A 23,385-nucleotide genomic window follows, 5' to 3' on the forward strand; every position below is an offset into this window, starting at 1 on the left:
ACGTTTTCAAAGTTTCAGAGGAAAACAGTTCGCTTGCTATTTGTAACAAATGCAGAAGTTCCACAAGGAGGGAAAGGGGCAACAACCTAACAAGTCACCTGAAACACCACCACCGCTACGATGGTGTATTAAAATCCGACAAAAGGCGCGCGAGCAGCTAAAGGTTAAACTAATCCAAAGCCAGCTGCAGTCTTTTACCAACAAACTTGCAGTTCGCGAACCGGTGCGGAGGCGTTTGCAAAATTAAAGACGTTTGACAGAGATGATTTGTTTGGTTTATTTAATTCTTTTATTTTTATTTTATTTTTTTATTTATCCTTTATTTATCCAGGAATGTCCCATTGAGATACAAGATATCTTCTTCCAGGGAGTCCTGACCAACACAGCACACAACAAGTTTCAACATAAAACAGGGCATTAAACAAAAAACATACAATTCAAATATAAATACAGAGGGTCATTTGTGCAGTGGCAAGGAGCATAATCACATCAACAATAGCATCAGGTAAAACAGTTACATGTTTCATAAAGGGCTAATCGTAGCATACCTTTAAAAGCATTCACAGTAGGAAGTGCCTGTAGACAAAGTTTCACTTGCAGCGTATTCCATAAAAAAGGAGCATAGTGGGAGAATGCAGCTTTACCAAGCTCTGACTGCATCAAAGGAACATTTAACAGCATCCCATTTGCTGCTCGTCTGGTATTAAAAAAGCAAGTATAAAAGGACAGAAGTCTGGAGATATATAAGGGCAGCTTACCTAGCAATGACTTAAGGATAAAAATCAACATGTGTGATTGTCTTCTTTGGTACAGAGAGGACCATCCTAATGACTGATACAAAGTGCAGTGGTGGGTGCGAGAGCCTGCACCCGTTACAAAACGTATGGCAGTATGGTACACAGAATCCAGCTTTTTAAGCAGGGAGGAAGGAGCATGCATATAGATTACATCGCCATAGTCTAATACAGGCAGAAAGGAACTCTGCACAATTCTCTTCCTGGCTTCAGACGGGAAACATTTCTTTAACCGGAAGAAAAAGCCCAGTTTAGGTCTAAGTTTTCTCTTTTTGAGGCGTGCTGTCCTATAAATGCCAAGTAATAGTTGTTTCATGGACCAAGACCACAACAGTCTCCTCTCCTATAGCGTCAAATGTTTTATCTGCTGACAAAGCACAATACCTGTTGGTTTTTAGTTCACTCATCTGTCCAGGAGTAGGACCACATTATTGGCCAGGTAAGCAGCCTAAGCAGTTTCTAGCTTGGATGCTAACTACTAACGTTATCAGGCTAGCTTGGATGCTAACTAACGTAACCAAGCTAGCTTGGTTGTAGCTGTTTGTGTTATAACGAGACAGCAAATTAATGAATGAATGAAAACTTTATTTAACAGATTGCAGAATGGGTACAATACAGTACGGCTCAATACACACAATTGTTAAGGGGATGCAGACCAGAGAAAGACGTTTGTCTTGTTTACATCAGGGTCCCCCATTTTCAATTCATATTGACATTTATGTCATACTCAACATACATGACATTTATTGCATAGGGACATATAGGTATTTATTACTGATACATTTGTGACATATGCGGTATCCAAATATACAGTACTGTTACTCATAGATCCTGACAGAGTATATACATATGATGGGGAGGGGACTGTACATTAGGAGGGGGTGGGTGGGTGGGAGAGAAATATACATCCGGTGGTGAGGAGACTGTACACATTTAGGGCCAGGGGCTCGAATACGCAGTCACTTATTCCTCCATAGTAGCCAGGTTAATTTGGACATATGTACCTGTGATGTTTGTTTGGTTTATTTAATTCTTTTTGAGGCGTGCTGTCCTATAAATGCCAAGTAATAGTTGTTTCATGGACCAAGACCACAACAGTCTCCTCTCCTATAGCGTCAAATGTTTTATCTGCTGACAAAGCACAATACCTGTTGGTTTTTAGTTCACTCATTGTTAATTTAAATTTTTTTTACTATCTTTTTTCCCCCTCCTATTTTTCCTGATTAAAAAAAAATATCTTTCTCCCATCCCACTGTTAGTCGTTATGCCAATTCCCAACTCCCTTCCTGGTTGTTGCGCACCCCCCCTACTGTTGGTCCGGGAGGCCGGAGACTATCGCATGCTTTCCTCCGACACATGCGCAGCCAGCCGGCAGCCAGCCTGGCCGCGCAGATTCTCACTGGGAGAGTGTAACGTGTGGAAGGTCACACTACCTCCCTCCAGATCCTTCCTTCGCTGAGCAGGCGCCCCGACCGAACTGTAGGAGTATTTTTCTGTTTACAACGCCCAGGACCCACCCATTAGCTTTCCCACCCTCTAATATTGCCAATTGTATTAGTACGGACGACCAGCCAAACTGAAAACAATGTGGAGAGCTGGGATCGAACACGCGAACTCAGCGTCTCCAGCATTGGTGGTGAGTGCATTGCCCACTGCACCACCTGGCCGCCCTAGGGAAACACATTGTTAATGACATTGACGGATTGTGAATTTTGTGATTGGCTCAAATTATATTTATTTGGGAAAAAAAAAAGATAGTCACTTTATTTGAAGAGTCAAAACTGTTCTCTTGGCTTTGTTTTGTTCATAGTAGTAACGCCGCAGAGCCATACTGTACATGTTGACTGCTTGGTTTGACTGGCCGCCGAGCCATACTGTACATGGTGACTGCTTGGTCTGACTGGCCGCCGAGCCATACTGTACATGGTGACTGCTTGGCTTAAAAAAAATTATAATAATATTAATAACATATATATATATATATATTATTTTTTTTAATAACTATTTTTTTTGGCATCCTGTTATTTTACCCACGCGACGCCACTGCATAGTAGTAACGCTCATGTCGTGATACATCTGGTTAAGTCAACTACAGCAATATACATTAAAAAGATTTTTTTATAATACAATAAATATATATATATCGGTTATCGGTATCGGTATCGACCTTGAGGAGCAGAAAGTTATCGATATCGGGGTCAAAAAATCTATATCGTGCACCAGCAGTCAAAGTGTATATTTGCAGCACTACGTTTGTTTACCAATGGTTTTGTGTGTTATTATCGAAATATTGATTGATTGAAAACTTTATTAACAGATTGCAGAATGGGTACAGTACAGTACAGCTCAATACATACAATTGTTAAGGGGATGCAGACCAGAGAAAGACTTTCGTCTTGGTTACATCAGGGTCCCCCATTTTCAATTCATCATAACATACACAGTCATATCGTTTAAAGCGCGGCCTAGCTACAGCGGAGCGGGCCCCAACTAATAGCTGGCACCGAATGAATGAAGTGGTATGAAATACTTGCTAGTAGTAGTTAGGGGTGGGAATCACCAGTTTCATCATGATACGATACGATATCGATTCTTTGGACAACGATACGATATTTGCCGATATCACAAAGTCTCTCACAATACAATACGATACGATTAGATTCAGGTGCCTGCGATCGATATGAGATGATATCATATGCCCATTTAACACAATCAGTAACATTTAGATCAACAAAAAAAAGGTAATGAAAATATCATTTGACATTTGTATTTTTGAGCTCTTCCAGACATTTAAAGGAAAATTAATCTATTGTTTTTAATACAAATAGACCTCCTGTTCACTGTAAAGTGCCACGTTTTTATATATTGAGCTTTAAACTTTAAGCTACATTTTTTGGAACTCAAAACTCACAACCTCCCTCTCCCAAACCGTTCCTACAACAATTTGTTGATGTTGCATGATCATGTATAGGCCTACATTTATTATGTATTATATTGTTTATGTTTAAATAACATTTAAACATCAAACTCCTCTGACCTCATCTGGTCTTTCCAAAGACGCGCGCACACACACACACACAGAAAGGGAGAATGCTATGCTGTAACATCTACACACACGGAGCTACTGCTGTTGTTCTTGGGCGGATATGAGACTTGCCACAGGATTTTCAAAATAAGAGTATCGATATGAATCGATCTTATTACATCGCATCGATCCGATTCGATTGTTGATAATTACATCGATGTATCGATCTGGATCGATGTATCGTCCCACCCCTAGTAGTAGTATAGTTGATTGCGATGCCATTAGCTTAACTCACAGAGTACCGTGGTCGTGAGTTCTGGCCTGGTTCTGAGTGAACCTGGAAGCTTCAGACAGGCAGCAAACGAGGTCATGAGACAAAAAAGTGTTATTCCACCACACAATAACCTGCAGGCAAAAGTTGTAATCATCCACAGCAGAAAACATTTCCTATGCTTCAGAGTGACATGATGTGTTGAACTAGTCTCAGTTAGGGGTGGGAATCACCAGTTTCATCACGATACGATACGATATCGATTCTTTGGACAACGATACGATATTTTCCGATATCACAAAGTCTGCCACGATACGATACGATTTCGATTCATCGATATGAGACGATATTATATAATGCCCATTTAACACAATCAGTAACATTTAGATCAACAACAAAAAAAGGCAATGGAAATATCATTTGACATTTAAATTTTTTAGCTCTTCCAGACATTTAAATGAAAAACAATCTATTGTTTTTAATACAAATAGACCTCCTGTTCACTGTAAAGTGCCACGTTTTGATATATTTAGCTTTAAACTTTAAGAATTCTTTTTTGGGACTCACAACATGCAACCTAAAACCCCTTCCACAACCATTCCTGCAATTGTTTTGTTGCATGATGATCATGAATACATTTAATATGTATTGTATTTTTTATGTTTAAATATCAACATTATCTGTCCATCCTCAGTACATTTACTATAAATATACTACTGGTATACTTCATCTGGTCTTTCCAAACGCGCGCACACACACACACACACACACACACACACACACACGATTGGCACAACGATTAAATTGGGACGGGGAGAAAAACAGAGAAATGATATTTTTTGCAAAATCAACTCTGCCTCTCTTTGTTAACTACAACAAGCAATGCTGTTTGTTATTTAAGATGAGGTCGGACTCGGCACTGACAGATTTGTGTTCATTGTGCTGCTTTTATAAAGCCTCAAATGACGGCTTACAATATTTCATGAAAGCAAAGTGTTTTGTTTGTCTAAGATTTAAAAAGGTTTAAACTTTACAGCACTGACAAAGTTGAACAAAGTGCTGTACAAGTCCCACAACATAAAAAAATAAATGAATAAATACATTTATAATATATATATATTTTTTATCTCGAAGCTTCTCGGCCTGAAGCTTCGAATTCCCAAAGAAAATTCGAAGGTCAGCCCTAGTGACGTCACTAAATGCTGGGTCTTGAAGCATAGAAAATGAGGCACGCTGTTTTCTGCTGTGGGTGATTAAAACTTCTGCCAGGTCAGAACTCTGACCACGAGACTCGGTGTGTAAACTAAGGGCACTGCATCAACTATACTAGTATTTCATACCACTTGATGTCCAAAACTCTGAACTATCCCTTTAAGGTGACACTCATCATCAAGTCAGAAGGATCCGCCCCTTCCTGACAAAAGAAGCCACCCAACTCCTCGTCCAATCAACAGTCATCTCCCGCCTCGACTACTGCAACGCACTGCTAGCTGGCCTCCCGGCCACTGCCACCAAGCCTCTTCAACTCATTCAAAACGCAGCTGCCCGCCTGATCTCAAACCTACCGAAGTCGGCCCATGTCACCCCACTTCTTAGGGACCTGCACTGGCTCCCCATTACTGCACGTATCTGCTTCAAGGCCCTCGACCTAGCATACCGTGCGGCAAAGGGAACCGCTCCCGCCTACCTCCGGTCAATGGTCTCTAACTACACACGCTCAAGACCTCTACGCTCTGCATCTTCTGGCCGCCTCAGACCTACTCCTATCCGAGCTCCGGGAGGGTCATCAAAGAGAAGCCGCCTATTCTCAGTCCTTGCCCCACAATGGTGGAATTAACTACCCACCCCAGTTAGGACAGCAGAATCTTGTCCAATCTTTCGCCGTCGACTAAAGACTCACTTCTTCAACCATTATCTGAAATAATGAAAAAATAATAATAATAATCTAACCCTAACTAACCTTACTGTCATGCACTTGTCCTAATAAACGAACCTACACTGTAACACGAAACACTTTGATGAACATTGTTACTCAGCTGAAGGGTACAACTCTGTCGTACAGAACTTGTAAGTCGCTTTGGATAAAAGCGTCAGCTAAATGACTAAATGTAAATGTAAGTACCAGTGACGAGACATGTCTAACATAAAAAAACAACACTCAGCCAAACCTGTCAATCTACAATTACTCTGGGGAGAGTGAACGTTGTACTTTGCAAGACTCTTATTGTTACTGTTTTTTTATCTGGTTTATTTTTAGGTCACAGCCCCACTGATATCCAGTACAGTGGAGGAGATGGCGTCTTGCAGTCACCTCTCTCTGTTATAACGGTATAAAACGGAAATTTACGGATTATCTGTTTTTTGCATGTTGACTGGAAGAATTTCTTCCAATCGACAACGTTATTAGATCCATAGCTATACTATTGAATATAGTTTTTAGCACTGCAAACACGCCATTCTCTCCATTGAATAGAATGCTGTCACTGAAGGCCCACAGTGCCCCCTGCTGTCTGGCAATCAAAGTGTTAACAGGGTTGCAGATATTTCATTTCAACCTTTATTAAAAAATCTTAAGCTTCTGAAGTTTCCCTCATTTACAGAAATGACGATTGTACAAATGTAAACAGCAATAACAAATTAAAGTAATATTCACACAAAAGAGTAATAATAATTAAAAAAAATTCTAAAATAATTTACAATCTAAATAAATACCAGTGTTTTTTGCACCTTGCTGCAAGAGAAGGCCAACCCACCCTATCATACAGGACACAATGGTGAGTATCATATCTGTCACCATTTATAAACCTAAGAGCTGAGTGATATGCAGAACCCAGAGGTTTAAGAGCGGATGCCGCAGCATGCCTATAAATTACATCATCATATTCCAAAACTGATTCGAGGAAAATTGGATCTGTTTCTGTACAGGAAACCAAATTTCTGTCGCAGTTTAGAGGCAAGATTGTGGTGGGCACGGTGGTGTAGTGGTTAAACACTGTCGCCTCACAGCAAGAAGGTCCAGGGTTCGATTCCCGCTTGGGGACCAGGTTTCCATGATGCCAGTTACCCAGGTGGGGTATCTCCCAGGCCTTTCTGTGTGGAGTTTGCATGTTCTCCCCCCCCCCCGTACTCGCAAAGGGTTTCCCCTCCAGATAAGATAAACCCAATGGAAAAACATGCACAACAACAGATCGCTAATGCTGTGGCGTCCTTGACGAAGACAGGCAGGAGCACATGGATTGGTCCCGGGGCGCGGCTCATGTCGACGCCCTATCTGCTCCCGGCTGCCCATGGGGGGAAGGACGACGGGATGGGTCAAGTGCAGAGACTCAATCGCATTAGGCGACACAAGAAAATTGCATGTGTGTGTTCCTGTGTGTGTGTGCCGCCCATCGCATGTGTGTCGTTTGCATGCCAAATAAAGACTTCCTAAGTCCTGCATTATTATTATTATTATTAAGATTATCCACATGGAACTTAAATGTAAATTTCCCGTCGAGCCACAAGCCAAGATATGTATACTCAGTGACTCTCTCTATACAAGAGCCACTGACGGTAGATACCAGCACATTATCAAAGTCAATATTTCTGGCTCTTGAAAACAACATAAATATTGTGTTACTAGCATTAACACTTTGAGTGCCAACGACGACATTTCTTGTTAGTTCATGCCAACCGTTTAGTGCCAACGACGAGAGATCTTTTTTTTTTTTTTTTTATTATTAGCGATTTCCATTCATATTTCATCAATCTAGCCTCACGTTACCACTGGAACTCTCTCTGAGCTCCATTGGGAAAATACCGCCCCATATCGTCTCCGGATGGTACTGCACCCCTTTGGATTGGATTGAATTAAACGCATGAAGAAAAAAAAAATCCTGCTTCCACATTTTACTTGTCAGACAAGTAACCAGAGACGATCGAAGTCATTGCAGACCACCAGAACAGCGGATAATGTGTGTTTCCAGTAGGGATGCCCCCCGAAACCCGGTTCTAAACAGGAACCTGTACTAAATTAGAAAAAAAACAGAGTATTGATAACCTCCGACGTTATCGGTTTTGCTATCGGTACTTGAGAAATTATGGAGTTTTTTTTTTTAGGAATTTAAACGTCACAAACTAATCTTGTTGGCCGTTTTCTATATCTCCTCCCTCGGTCTCTCTCTGCCTGCGCGAGGAGCGGGCTGTGCTGTGCTCTTACACACACACACACACACACACACACACACACACACACACACACACACACACACACACACACACACACACACACACACACACACACACACACACACACACACACGGGTGCTTCAGAACATTTCTCAAGTTGTAGGCTACAGTACAGACAGCTCTGCTCTCATCATGGCGGACAGAACGAAACGTTCAAAAGTCTGGGTCTATTTTACTAAAGTCGATGCTGACAACGCTCGTTACCACAAGTGCAACAAGACATTTGCCAGTAATGTATAAGCGCTGGTACTTGTCAATGTGGCCGTCGGGGAGCTAACGTTATTAGCCTGAGCTTCGGTAGTTGAGTCTCCCGAGTAGAGTAATGGCCGACATTCCGGAAGTAAAAAAACGAATGAAAGCTTCCGATTGGTGGTAAGAACAGCAGAGGTGGGTGCAAGCGGTGTGACGTAATTGGCAGAATCTACTGTCAATCAAAATAGTATTGTATGACTCCGACTTCAGCATCATGATTATAAAATAAAAACACACATGGCATGGTGGAATACCATAAACATATTTACATTTACATTTACATTTAGTCATTTAGCTGACGCTTTTATCCAAAGCGACTTACAAGTTCTGTACGACGAGGTCATCAGGAAGGGTACAACTCTATCAGCTGAGTAACAATATTCATCAAAGTGTTACAGTGTAGGTTAGTTTATTAGGACAAGTGCATGACAGAAACTCGGAAAGGTTAGTTAGGGTTAGATATTTTTTTCTATTTTTTGATGTTTCCTTTTTTTAAGTAAGTAAAGAGGCCTATGTTCATATCGGTGAGCACAATTTGTAACACAAAAAGAGAGATGTGTAGCCTATTTATTTATTTAATATTTTATTTATTCATTTTATTATTATTTTATTTGTTGCCATGCAACGGTTTGTTTTAACTTTTGCTGTAAAACAGTAAAAAAGATTATTTTTTATCTTACATTTGTTGTTAATTATAAAAAGTCTATAATTCAGACACATTTAAAACATTGCTGCTGCTGTTGCTGCTGAAGAAATAATATTTATTTATATTTATATAGTTATATAAAAGAATAATAAAGCAATGGCGATTCTGTTCTTAATTAATTGTTTTTTTTCTTGCAAAATAATCAAAAAGAACCGATAAGAGTATCGATAAAGTACCGAACCGTTAAGCAGTATCGATAAGAGTAGTAGTATCGATAAAATCCTAACAATACCCATCCCTAGTTTCCAGTACCCAGCGTTGGATCAATAAACGCAATCGATATTTGGAATGGCGATCAGGAATTGGAATAATCTTTTTGGAGAACATCTGATCTGAGGTAAGGAATCTATTTGACCAGTCTTGGGATAATCAGAGCTTTTTTCACAGATATATCAACGTGGGCCCTATGTATGTGTGTGTGTGTGCTGATCAGGAAATGGATAATCGATTTTTCAGCCCGCTTCTATAGCGTGCATAAGTACAGATATACTATCGATAATCTAGCATTTATTTGAAAACGATTCATAAATAGGCCGAAAAATGACAAAGTTTTTTGTGTATTCCAGTAAAGGGCGTTTATCACAGAATCTTTATTTTCTTCTGGAACTTTCATAAAACGAGCGTTTTTCAAAATGGTATAAAACGGAAATGAACCGATAAAAAAAAAAAAACTTTTCGACAATGTTGACTGCAAACAAGTCATTGATAAGCGACGGCCATATTAGACACATAGCCATAATTTAAGATATAGTTTATGCGTTCGCAAATATGAGAGCTCTATCATTGAAGTGGGCGTTGGCACGCAACAGGGTTCTGGGGCACCACATGGCTGGCACTGAAAGTGTTAAGAACTAATTCAAGATTAACAATGGCCTCCTGAAGAGCATCAAAAGAAAGCTGCAATTTCTCAATGGCCAACTGAACAGAATCAGCAATACAGTACACCAGTGGTTCTCAAACCTTTTACACCAAGTACCACCTGAGAACGTAGATGGCTCTCCAAATACCACCATATGACCGGCGTTAAAATACAGTCTATTCAGCTATGCACAGTTCACGCAGGAGGCAAATGTATTCCTAATACTATTATTTATTGTTAACTTTTGTCAGACACAGCCACAATGTACAAAGGGATAAAAGCTTCCACACAACTCACAATGCAAGGGGCATTGAGAACATAATAACTAACATTCTCACATAGCAAGTGAGAAAATTAAGAACTGTATTTCAGCAAATGTACTTAATTCTCTCTCTCTTTCTCTTTCTCTTTCTCTTTCTCTCTCTCTCTCTCTCTCTCTCACACAGCAAGCAATTGTCCTTCATTCTCTCTCTCACACACACACACACACACACAATTATTTTGTTACAAAAACTTAATTTCCTGCATTCTGGTGCAGGCATTTTTGAAATTTTACCCTTTAAATGCCAGTGTTTGTGATGGGCATCACAAATTATTGTAAAAAAGAAAAGAAAACACATATTCAATACATTTATTTTTGAAATGTTACCCTTTAAATGCCAGTTTGTGTGATGGCATCACAAATTATTGTTAAAAAAAACACACAAAGTAAAATATTTTCAATATATCAAATGCAAAGTAAATTTTTCTGGGGGGGATTATTACAGGCTAGGCATGTGTCAATGATTAGCAACAACACAGATTTTGATGGATTTTTTTGTAATGTCAGATTTAACACCAACTCTTTTCAGAAAAGTGGGAGTATTTCATTTTTCATCTGACAAATCTAAAAAAAATAAATGGTTATGATCAGGGCTGAAGTTGAATTAAAGATTTATGACTGTTTAGACTGCATTACTCTCTGTCACAGTGATCTCCTGGTTGTTCCCCATTTAGGTTATCTAACTATCGCTCCGCCGCAACCAGAAACACTGGCCTGGCCTGCTTCTAAGTTCAGTGGCCTGACTGCAAAAAAATATATAAAAATGATCATTTATATATTTTTTTGTAAATGTTTTCAAGTACCACCAGCAGTACCACCAAGTACCACTAATGGTACGTGTACCACAGTTTGAGAACCACTGCAGTACACAATTGTATCATCAGAATACAACTGGAAATTACATCCGTACAAAGAAGAAACAATATGATTGATGTAGATCGTAAAAAGGACAGTACCCAAAACGGAACCTTGCGGCATACCTTTAGTTATGGACCGAAATTCAGATTGGGCTTGACCCAACTTCACACACTTAGAAGATGGATAATCCCGAAACCAGACACAGGCAGGCCTGGACTGGCCATTGGGAGCACCGGCCCTTACTGCCTTGCAGTCAGGCCACTGAACTTATAAGCAGGCCAGGCCAGTGTTTCTAGTCGTGGTGGCGCGATAGTTAGATAACCTAGGTGGGACAACCAGGGCCCAGGAGTTTAAAACATTGAATTCCGAGTGATTAATTGATTGATTGAACATTTTAATTAACAGATTGCAGAATGGGTACAGTACAGCTCAATACACACAATTGTTAACTCATTGACCGCCGGCGGGGATTAGTCGGGGGCCCTATGGTCGCATTGCCACACGTTAAAATATAGGACTGAGTCACCTTGCTTGTAGAGCTATAACTATATTCTATATTATAGCTATGGATACAATACTATGGCCCATTTGACATCACCTATCTATCGTTCAATATGTGAGAAAGAATGAATTTTTCCATCCATACATTCCCGTGTTATACCGTGGTGAATATAAGTATGGTTTTAGAGCGGTCTGGGGTAATTCATGAAATCCTGAGTTAAAGCCCTATAGGTCGATTCCACTATACACGTTGCCATTTCTTGCCTGTATATGCTATTATCCTGAAATAAAATCTATATCATAGCTATTATGTTCCATCATGAATGCATATAAGGGGGGGGGGGGGGGGGTCGTTTCTGATTATTTGATTGTCAGTAACGGCATTCGCATTGAACACTAAAAACAGTTATCAGCCCGATCGGTATGAAAGCATTGCAGGATCAAGCTTAAATTGACGTCAAAACATCCTTACCTGTGATCGGTAGTATTCTAAAAATAATATTTCAATTGTTTGATCGCCATTTGGTATATCCAATGTCCATTTGGTTGACGGCATAATCCACCACAACATATAGATCGGAGATATTTGACGCACTTCGATGCAACCGGCAGAATGGCTGCCCTCGCCCGACAAGGAAACATGAAACCGGGGACCTGTGGCCGTCCCACAGAGAAAGATAGAAGGGTATAAAGGGTGCTCGATGCGGCCGGTATTGCACTTTTACATTCTCATGAGGATTCCCCATGTTAACCCAGAGTCTGTGTGCCTGTAATGAATAGAAATATCAAATAAAAGGAAAACGGACCAAATAACGTATACGTGGTTGGCGTTCAACGGTTGTCGGACAAACACGTATATAATCGTTGTTGGCGGCCAATGAGTTAAGGGGATGCAGACCAGAGAAAGACTTTCGTCTTGTTTACATCAGGGTCCCCCATTTTCAATGAATGAGTTTAAATGAATGAATACAAATCTGATCCAATCAGATGGCGATTACAAGTTTTGAACTCCTGGGCCCAGGAGATCACTGTGACAGAGAGTAACGCAGTCTAAACAGTCATAAATCCTTTATTCAGGGCGGCCGGGTAGCGCAGCGGACTAAGCGTCTGTCTACCACTGCAGACCACAACTATTCACAAATAGTTCGACATACTATATTCAGGAGGCTGCCAATTAGTTCAAGGAAGTCGAAACAAACCTGGTAAGCTTTGTGTTCACAGCAGTTTAATGTTAGCTAGCGTTAGTGTGTAGTCAGTAAACAGATTTTGTACAAGTTACGTGACCTAACACTGCTCTAACGTCTTTCTCAGGTCTGCATCCCCTTAACAATTGTATGTATTGAGCCGTACTGTATTGTACCCATTCTGCAATCTGTTAAATAAAGTTTTCATTCATTCATTCATTCATTCATTCATTCATTCATTCATTCATTCATTCATTCATGCTAGCTTATCTAGAGGTGGCTAACATCTATGCTAGGTTAACTCAATTCCCGCCCACTCAACTAGTTGGTTAACTAACTTATATAAAGTTGGTAGCTGTTTAACTTGAACCCTAACCAGGAAATGATCAAATCGGTGCTTGTAAATGAATACTTCATTTTTTTTTAACAATATATTTATTGGGTTTTAGTTTGCAAATTACAACATGTATATCAGCAGAGCAGTATTCAGCAAACATTTTCACCCCGTTCTCCCTCCCCTAACCCCACCCCACACAAAATAATAATTAACTTCAAAAACAGGTTCACATAGGAAGGATACAGATTTAAATAATAAAAAATAAAAAATAAACATAAATAAATAATAATACAACCAAAATGTTTTACACATTAAGTAAAGGGTGTTTCTTGTCGTTTTTACACAATAATAAGAGTTGTCCCACAGTACTCCCCCTAATCCTGTTCTTGTTGAAGCAAGTTCCCAACATTCATATTATGCTTTAAGAAGTACACAAATGGTCCCCAGGCATTATCAAAAATGTTTTGTTTACGTCTAACAATATACACCATCTTTTCCATTGACATATTTGAAGCCATTTCTTTAATCCACATACCAATTCTTGGTCCATCAACATTTTTCCAATTAAGAGCTATTACACGTTTTGCTTGTAATATGCACATATCTATAAATCTAAACTCTTTGCGTTGTAGATGTGGGGTGGTAGGATATAAACCAAGAATAAAAAGCTTGGGATTCAATGGCAACTTCTTTGATAAAATTTGATCGATCAGATCAATAACATCTAGAAGGTTTTCACTTTCACACATTCCCATATGCAGTGGAACAGTGTCCCCCTTTCCTCACTACACTTAATACAAGTATCTGGAATATTATCATTAAACGTATGCAATTTAACAGGAGTTATATATGTACGCATCAGCCATTTATATTGTATACGTTTTAGGTTGCTACTGACTGTCTGACTCTGTGCCTCTTTACATGCCATGCTCCATTCTTCTAAAGATATTTCCTCCTCTATGTCTTCGTTCCATTGATTCAGTTTTGATTCAGATGATTCATCTGAACCAGATACAAATAAGTCGTATAGCATTGAAATTAGACCTTTACCATAACAGTGTCTAGTGACTGCTACCTCTAAGATGGAAATGTTCGGTATATCCAATGAATGGTTCTGAGATGATATAAAACTCCTTAGCTGAAGATATTTAAAAAAGTGATGTTTCGGAATATCATATTTTGTAGATATTTCCGCAAAGGACATGAATACTTCATCCTCCTCCCTGTATACGTCTTGCACTTTCCTTAACCCCTTTTCAGCCCATACTTTAAATCCACTATCGTTTTGCCCTAATTTAAAATTGGCATTGCCCCAAATAGGACTGAACCTGGATCGGGACGTATTTATATTCAAATATTTGAGTGTGTCAAACCACACAACTATCATGTTTAAAATAATGGGGTTGTCTGTATTTTTCTTCAGATATTTACGGTCTCCAGAATACAAATACAGGTGCAAGGGTAAGCTCGGTTTAACAGAGCAGGATTCTGAATGGATCCAAGCAGGGGGATTCTCCGATGAGAAGTAAAACATGATCGTCCGCAATTGTGCTGCCCAGTAATACCATTGGATATTTGGGCATTTCAGGCCTCCTCTGTCATATGGTAGGTAAAGTAGAGATAGACGTAATCTGGGGCGTTTATTTTGCCAAATAAAGTTGGTAAACAGTTTCTTGATTCTTGTGAACAAAGACGAGGGGGGAGGTAAAGGGATATTCTGGAATAGGTAGAGAAATTTAGGGAGTATATTCATTTTTAGAATATTAATCCTGCTGATAATTGAGATAGGTAGGGATGTCCAACGCTCTATTGAAGAAGTACTAGCTTCCAGAATTGGGTCATAGTTTATCTGAGAAATCTTATTCACCTCAGGGACAATTTTTATTCCCAAATACGTGAATGTATCTGACTGTTGAGTTGAGAGTAGAAGCACAAACAAGCCCGTCCTCCCTCTCTCTTTCATTGAGTAACATTATAGATGATTTGGAGTGTTTCACTTTATAGCCAGATATTTCCCCAAATGTTTCAATAAGACTTAGGAGTGCTGGGATAGATCTGTAGATTTTTTAGCATTAATATTACATCATCGGCGAAGAGGGCTATCCTATGTTCTATATGACCTTCTCGAATCCCATGAATATCACTGTGCATCCTCACCGCTATAGCAAATGGTTCGATCGCAAGAATGAAAAGTAAGGGCGATAAAGGGCTCCCTTGTGGGCAACTTCTACTAATTTTAAAGGGTTTAGAGACCTTGCTATTCGTCAGAACTTCTGCCGTAAGCCCTGTACAAAGCAATCTAACCCATTTGACGAATGTGTCTCCAAAGCCAAATCGTGTTAACACCTCAAACAGATAAGGCCACTCGACACGGTCGAAGGCCTTCTCTGCATCCAGTGAGAGTAAGGCAGTGTCTGTCGCCCCCTTGTGGTTATATAAAATATTGAGCACGCGTCTGACGTTATGAAAACCCTGTCTCCCTTGAATAAATCCATTCTGGTCTTCCCCCACCACCCTAGGTAGAAGGACCTCCAGTCTTCTTGCAATAATTTTACTAATAATCTTGGTATCCGAATTTTGGAGGCTGATTGGACGCATATTTTCACATTTTGTATTAGGTTTCCCTGGTTTTGGAAGTAAAGTGATTAGGGCTCCCCTCATAGATGTGGGGAGAAGACCATTCTCGAAGGATTCCTGAAACATCTCCAAGAGGGGTGATATTAATTTAGTTTGGAATTTCTTATAAATATCTATGGGGATGCCATCTGGGCCTGCTGCTTTTCCAGCCTGCATACAGCCGATTGCATCAGCAATTTCAACGCCAGTTATATTTTGATCTAAAGCCCTACTTTCCTCCTTTGACATTTTGGGAATATCTAGGTCGTCTAAGAATTGTGTTTGCATGTCCAGGTTAGGAGAACATTCAGAGCTGTATAATTTCCCATAGAAGACTCTAAAAGCCTCATTAATCTCTGTTGGTTCTACCATTTGGGGCTTCAATACAATTGATGGATCTTTCTGCTTGTTGTTGTTTAATGTGCCAGGCGAGAAGTTTTCCAGGCTTTTCCCCCTGATCATAGTAGGACTGTTTGAGTCTTATTAGGTCGGCAGCGGCTTTGTTAGCTGCTAATTCATTGTACTGTGATCTAAGCAGTAGTAGTTTTGAATGAGCATCTGTAGTCGTATGTTTATTATGATACATTTCCGTTTCCATTTTTTTTATATCCTGATCTAATTTCTCCATTTCAAGTCTTGTAGCCTTTTTCTTTGAGCTAGTGAAAGAGATTATTTGTCCCCTAATAAAAGCCTTGAAAGCCTCCCACCTCATGCCAGCAGAGGTCTGGGACTTGTTGCATTCAAAAAACAGGTCAATCTGTTTCTCCAAAAAGTCTATAATGTGTGATCCGTGAGCCATCCTGGTTGAAAACGCCATCTTGGTGGGTCATTCACTAGGTTAGTATCTTCATAGTTCAAGGATACCGCTGCGTGGTCCGAGAGAACTATACTGCTATACTGACATTCACCTACTTTGGAGGCAAGTAGTGCTGAGACTAAAAAGTAGTCTATGCGTGAGTGTGTTTTATGAGTGCTGAAATAGCAGGAATACTCCACTGCATTTGGTTTGCCATGCCTCCAAATATCCAACAAGTTTAATTCCTTCATAAAATGATGTATTGTCTTTCTCGACTTATTGTGAGTGCCTTCTAGACCAGTTGACCTGTCCTTTGAAGGATCCAACGTACAATTAAAGTCACCAGCTATTATGTATTGTCCAGGAAAAGTTGAGGCTGTCAAAAATAAATAAATAATCATAGAATTTAGGGTCCTCTTCATTGGGACCATAAACATTTATCAGCGTTAACGTTTCAGACAGTAACCTACCCTGGACCATAATATATCTACCTGCAGTGTCCCTTACTACATTATGTACCTGTAATGGGACAGACTTATGAATTAGTATCATAACCCCCCTGGCATGAGTGGTGTAGGGGGCAGATAACACTTGGCCCTGCCACCTTTTTGCTACTTTAGGAACATCTTCATTCAAAAGATGCGTTTCTTGTAAAAAAACAATTTTTGATTTCAAATATTTTAACCTGCTCATTACCCGTTTCACCTTTGTAATTTTGTTCAAGCCCCTACAATTCCACGAAGTAAATTTCACCTTGCAGTTCTCTGGCATTAGTTAATTAATATATATATATATATATATCCCTTATGAAAAGGTACATAGACAGCCACACCCATATGAGAGAAGAAAAAATAATAAAACACATAAGGAAAAAAACACCCACCCCCCACCCCCTACTAACCTAATGCCCATGCATCTCCCCTCACCCCACATTTCACTACTGGCCAAACGAGTTTCTCTAACTTGTCTTCCTCCCAAGCTCAAACTAGCTTTCATTTTTTCTAAATACTAATCACACATAACATATCTAGTGTTGTCTTGAACTGCGCAATGCTTGCAACTTGTAGGTCTAGTATCCATTAGGTCAGGGGCCTACTTTAAACGCCAAACACTATTATTACAAATCTGGAACACTTTTAGTACAAACCTGGAACGCGCGCACGCAGGCTGGGAGACGAGGAAAATGTAAAAAGTTAAATGTTTGTAGCCTGCCCCAGAATCTGCAATGCGTTGTAGGAAAAGTCTAAACCAGTGCTGATTTTGTCCATTGAACTAGACTCAGTCCTGTCCGAATAAGAATACAAATAAAAATCAGAGGAAAACTAAACAGTCATAGTCCAATCACGCCTCATTTCGTGGAAATGGCTATTTTTATAACGTCATTTATATATTCACTTATAAGAATACAGTAGGCTCAGTATGACTGTTACTTTCCTTTCGGAGCCTTCCAACGCCGGGACCGTCTCAATAAATCAAATGCTTCGGATAAACTTGTCCACCTCCGCCGGTGTTTGAAAGGTGCGGGCTCTCTCGTTGTGAGTTACCAGCAGCCGGTCTGGAAAGATGATTTGGTGCGTGTGGATCCCCCGGTCTCTCAGCTTCTTCCGCACCTCGTCGTATCCGCGCTGCCTCTTGTGCACACCTGCAGAGAGGTCTATGTGAAGACAAACCGGCTCGTTATTATAAAGGACCTGTCCCTTGGTCCTAGCTGCCCTCAGTACTCTCTCTCTGTCCTTGAAGTTCATGAACTTCATGATTAGGGTCCTTGGGCGTTGAGAGTCAAGTGGCGCACCGATTCTATGAGCACGCTCCAATACTAAGCCCCCTGGTTCAATATTCAGAGCCTCCGGTAACCATTTCTCCAAAAATGCAGTTGCATCCTGGCCCTCTGCCTTTTCCGGTAGCCCCACCAACCTGACGTTATTTCTTCGACTCCTGCATTCCAAGTCCTCCACTTTGTCGAGAAGGTTTTTAACGGTGTTCTCCAGAGTGCTAACCTTCGGTGTCAGCTTATTAACGTTGTCCTCCGCATCAGAAATCCGTTGTTCAGTCTGCTCTATGCGGCTTATGCAATCTTGTATCTGTTTCTTTATTTCCGTAATTGTTATTTGCATTTTGTTGAATTTCTTATACAGTCCAGTTTTCATAGTCAGTATGGCTTTCATGATATCTTGGTTGTCTGGACTCAACTTTTCATCATCAGATTCGTCGACGTCCTCGTGTGCGTTAGCCATCTTGTTTTCATCTGACTTGGTGGCCTCCTCCTCCACCTCAGACTGTTCAGCTTTCTTTCTATCCTTCTTTGCTTTTTCTTTAGCGTTTTTTCCTGACATTTTGATTCCGGATATTCTTATACTTATACTGCGCGACTTTGAGTGATATTTTGATTCGTTTTGTAGGATTAAATTACATGCTAGCAGCTGAGCCTAAAATGTGCGACCTCCTAGTTACTCGTCATGCCCGGAAGTCCCATGAATACTTCATTTACTTAAAAATAATGTGTAACGTTAGTTGCGCACATTTCTGTAACCTAAAGACTCAACCTTTTGCTCAAACAAACTCGACTAGAGGAGTGCTTCCCAATCCTCTCCTCGAAGCACCCCAGCCGTTCAATGTATTTCCACCACCAGCACATCTGATTCAACTTAACAAGCCCTTTATTAGTTGAATCAGGTGTGCTGGGGGTGGAATTGAACAAATACATGGAACAGCTGGGGTGCCTCGAGGAGAGGTTTGGGAACCACTGGACTAGAGCAAACGTTTGAGCTATCAAAGAAATGAAGCAAAAGTGGTTACCTGTGTTGAACTGGTTTATCTTTAGAAAATAAATAAATGTACTGGATTACTATTACGACTACTACCACTGCCAATACTACTATATATATATATTTTTTTTTAAATATATATTTTTAATTACATTTTTCTTTTGTTCATTATAAAACTGTGGCAGGCCGCCACGGTCTAGGTAATTAATGGGAAACACTGAATATATATATTTATATTAATCATATTCTGCCTTTCGGCATTCGGTTTTCGGCCAACTGTTTCCTATTTTCGGTATTCGGTTTCGGCCAAGAATTTCCCATTCGGTGCGTCCCTATTGATAATCAAATGGAGAGAACGGCAACACAATAAACCAACACCTTGGCTTTCATAGTATGAATTATTTCTCATTTAGACTGGGAAATATAATTTTGAAGCATAGAAACGAGAGATGGTTCTGAAATGTATTTGGTTACAGGCGATTATAGATGCTAAAAGCGCCATTTTGGGGGGGGGGGGGGTTATCTACGTACCACAAAACTGAACGTTATTGGCATAAATGAGAACGCAGTTAGTTTAGCTACATTTCTGTGATTGTTTAGCAAAAATTCACATTGCAATCGGATTCAAAATGGTGGAGCAGTGGCACTTGATGTCCAAAAATCTGAACTATCCCTTTAAGGTGACACTCATCATCAAGTACCAGTGACAAGACATGTGTAACTCAGCGAAACCTGTCAATCTACAATTACTCTGGGGAGAGGGAACGTTGTACTTTGCAAGACTCTTATTGTTACTGTTTTTTATCTGGTTTATTTTTAGGCCACAGCCCCACTGATATCCAGGAGGAGATGGCGTCTTGCAGTCACCCCTCTTTGTTGGGACTAAAGGAACTATCCATCTACTTGGTGGACTGCATTAAAACACCAGGACTTAAAGGAACTGTGAATGAAGGAGGAGGTAAGGCTCTAAATTCTCTCTTTATTTAAAAAATAATTCACATTGAGATACTTTTTTTTCTTTTTACAAGAGCGCCCTAGCCAAGACGGGCTACAGCACAATTAACCCTTTGGTTGCCGAAAACGGATATCTACGTTTCTGTGGCCCAGCGCTTGAGTGCCACGTAGACGTAGAAATGTAGATCTACGTTTCTGTTTTGGTATTTATTTTATTCACTATTGCCATTCATAATTCATCGGGGCAGCCTGTGCATGCTGTACTGAATGTGTCTGAGATCGCAGACGGTCAATACTACCGCCTTGCGCCCGCTATAGACCACCGCAACACTTCGGGATTCTGAAATCGGGGAGGAGATAGTGGGGGGAGCAAATGAATGAATGTGGATGAGAGCCTTGATGTAAGTGGTTGCAGCTACGGCTGTGGGGGTGCTAGAGACATGATCCAATAGACTTTTATGCGCCTGAGTCTCCTGAACACGGCGCGACCCACTCCAAATCGATCAGAACTAAATCGGCCGAGCTAAAGTCCCTTTTTCAGCACCTACTCCCCATACGCATGCGCAGATTGCCAACGGAGTCTGAACGACGCGAGACGACGCGCAAATTAATGTTGAATGTTCCATCAGAGGGGGGGAGCTTGTGCCTGCTTCGATGGCCAGTATCCTTTCAGCCGAACAGGATAATGGAAAAATGATCCCACTCAATGGCCAGACGCGTCTTATGGCGACATCTACAACTACCTCATTGAGTCTCCAGGTAGACTAATGTTTATATTTAAGTGCAGTGGTCTATAGCCGCTCACACTACCACCCCGCTCTGATGGAACATTCAACATTCATTCGCTCGTCGTCTCGCGCCGTTCTACCCCGGCTATCCCCGCCATGTGTGGGCTGTCAGCCCATGTCCCCACCCTGTCTCCCCGGAGCCGTGGCCCCCCGTACTATACCAGGAGGGAGGGGTGGGGAGCGAAGGTGGAGGGAGGCGCGCGCCTTCCCGTCCCCGACAAAAGCTTGGATCGAGGGCTAACTTTCAATAGATCGCAGCGAGTGAGCTGCTCTGCTATGCACGAAACCCTGACCCAGAATCGGGTCGTCTACAAGTGATTTAGCACCAGGTTCTCCACAAACTTGCGATGCATAACAGGAGAGGGGCGACCATCATCCGGCCGCACCCCAACCCCGTCACGAACGGCTTTCCTCACCGACCGGAGGCGGCTATCCCGGGCCAACTTGAGATCCACGGCGCTACGGTATCGTTACGTTTAGAGGGGATTCTGACTTAGAGGCGTTGAGTCATAATCCCACAGATGGTAGCTTCGCACCAGTGGCTCCTCAGCCAAGCACATACACCAAATGTCTGAACCTGCGGTTCCTCTCGTACTGAGCAGGATTACTATTGCAACAACACATCATCATCAGTAGGGTAAAACTAACCTGTCTCACGACGGTCTAAACCCAGCTCACGTTCCCTATTAGTGGGTGAACAATCCAACGCTTGGTGAATTCTGCTTCACAATGATAGTAAGAGCCGACATCGAAGGATCAAAAAGCGACGTCGCTATGAACGCTTGGCCGCCACAAGCCTGTGGTATCCCTGTGGTAATCCCTGTGGTAACTTTTCTAACACCTCCTGCTCAGAAAAAGAGGGAGTATTGATAATCTCCGAGTAGGGCTGACCCCTATAAGTCGATTAGTCGACTAATCGGTCAAAAGGAGCCGTAGTCGACTGGCCAACCTCTTAGTCGAATATATATATATATAAAATAAAAAAAAAGTATAATATATATATATATTTTTTAATCATTCTTTCCAAAATAAAAGAGGCCTAGAAGCATGGCTAACGCTAATGGCACGCATACCAGAGGCTAACTGCCTACGAAAACAGGCACAGAGGCACTGAAAGAGGATTTCACCTGTCTAATGAACACACTAGACTAGACAAATATCAAGATGTATCCATCAGTGGACCAATTGCATGCTTTTGCAGAGGACAAGAAGCCTTCAGTCGACTCCTTCAGACATTAAGCACCTCCACAGGCCAAATGGAACGATAAAAAAAAAATAAAAAAAAATATTAAAAAATATTATACTTTTTTTTGTATTTTTTTTTAGTCGACCAATAGTCGACTAACGGCAAATTTTGCCCAATCATAGTCGACATCCAAATCCTTAGTCGGGGACAGCCCTAGCGCCGAGGTTATCGGTACTGCTATCGATACTCGAGAAATTATTATTATTATGAGTTTTTTTTCGAGGAATTTAAACGTTGCAAACTATCTCTCCTCTCTCTGTCTGCACAAGAAGCGAGCCGCAGCGAGCCATTACACACACTCGTCGCAAGCCGCTGACACTCACACATACACATACGGGTACTTAATAAGGAAGGTGCTGTCCGTGGCTCCGTGCTGAAGCGCGCAGCACACAGACAGCTCTGCATGCGCTTGTTAGCTACGGAGCTAACAGAGTGTACCATCCAGCATCACTGGAAACCGAGTAACGTTAAGTCGAGTTCATACCACACTACACATATGAACTCGGCATAACGTTAACGTTACTCCGTTTCCATGAAGTGTTTAATTAGCAGCAATCTGTTCTGTTGTTGAAAATTTTACGTTAAGTTAGGTATCCGACGCACCGAAAATGCGAGGACAGGAAGCCGTCATGAAATCATTGTAGTCATATTGTAGTCTTTTAGTCTTATTAACTAAAAGATTTTAACAAAATAAAAAGCAGCAACACTATTGCATAACTGAGTCATGTTTGCTATGTATTTCTTTCTTTAGGGGAGTAGGACATTTGTTTCACAGTTTTAGCATGATGTTTTATAGATGGCTAGGTTAAACACAGGTTTTTGTTTTTAAGAGGGGGGGGTTTGATTTGATTTGATTGAAGTTTATTTCAAATAATGCAACGCAA

General features: G+C 40.8%; 1 protein-coding gene across 1 annotated transcript in view; it reads left to right on the forward strand.

Moving 5' to 3' along the window:
* The window catches only part of LOC311225191 (uncharacterized protein), a 51,489-nt gene that overhangs the window by 11,967 nt on the left and 16,137 nt on the right, over window positions 1–23,385 (forward strand). The window contains exon 2 of the mRNA XM_084310400.1: window positions 20,334–20,471. Within this exon, the coding sequence (XP_084166526.1) occupies window positions 20,363–20,471 (109 nt within the window). The 5' untranslated portion in view covers window positions 20,334–20,362. The remainder of the gene's footprint in view (window positions 1–20,333; window positions 20,472–23,385) is intronic.

Source organism: Notolepis coatsorum (assembly GCF_963971535.1).
Source record: "Notolepis coatsorum genome assembly, chromosome: 3".
Lineage (NCBI taxonomy): Eukaryota > Metazoa > Chordata > Actinopteri > Aulopiformes > Paralepididae > Notolepis > Notolepis coatsorum.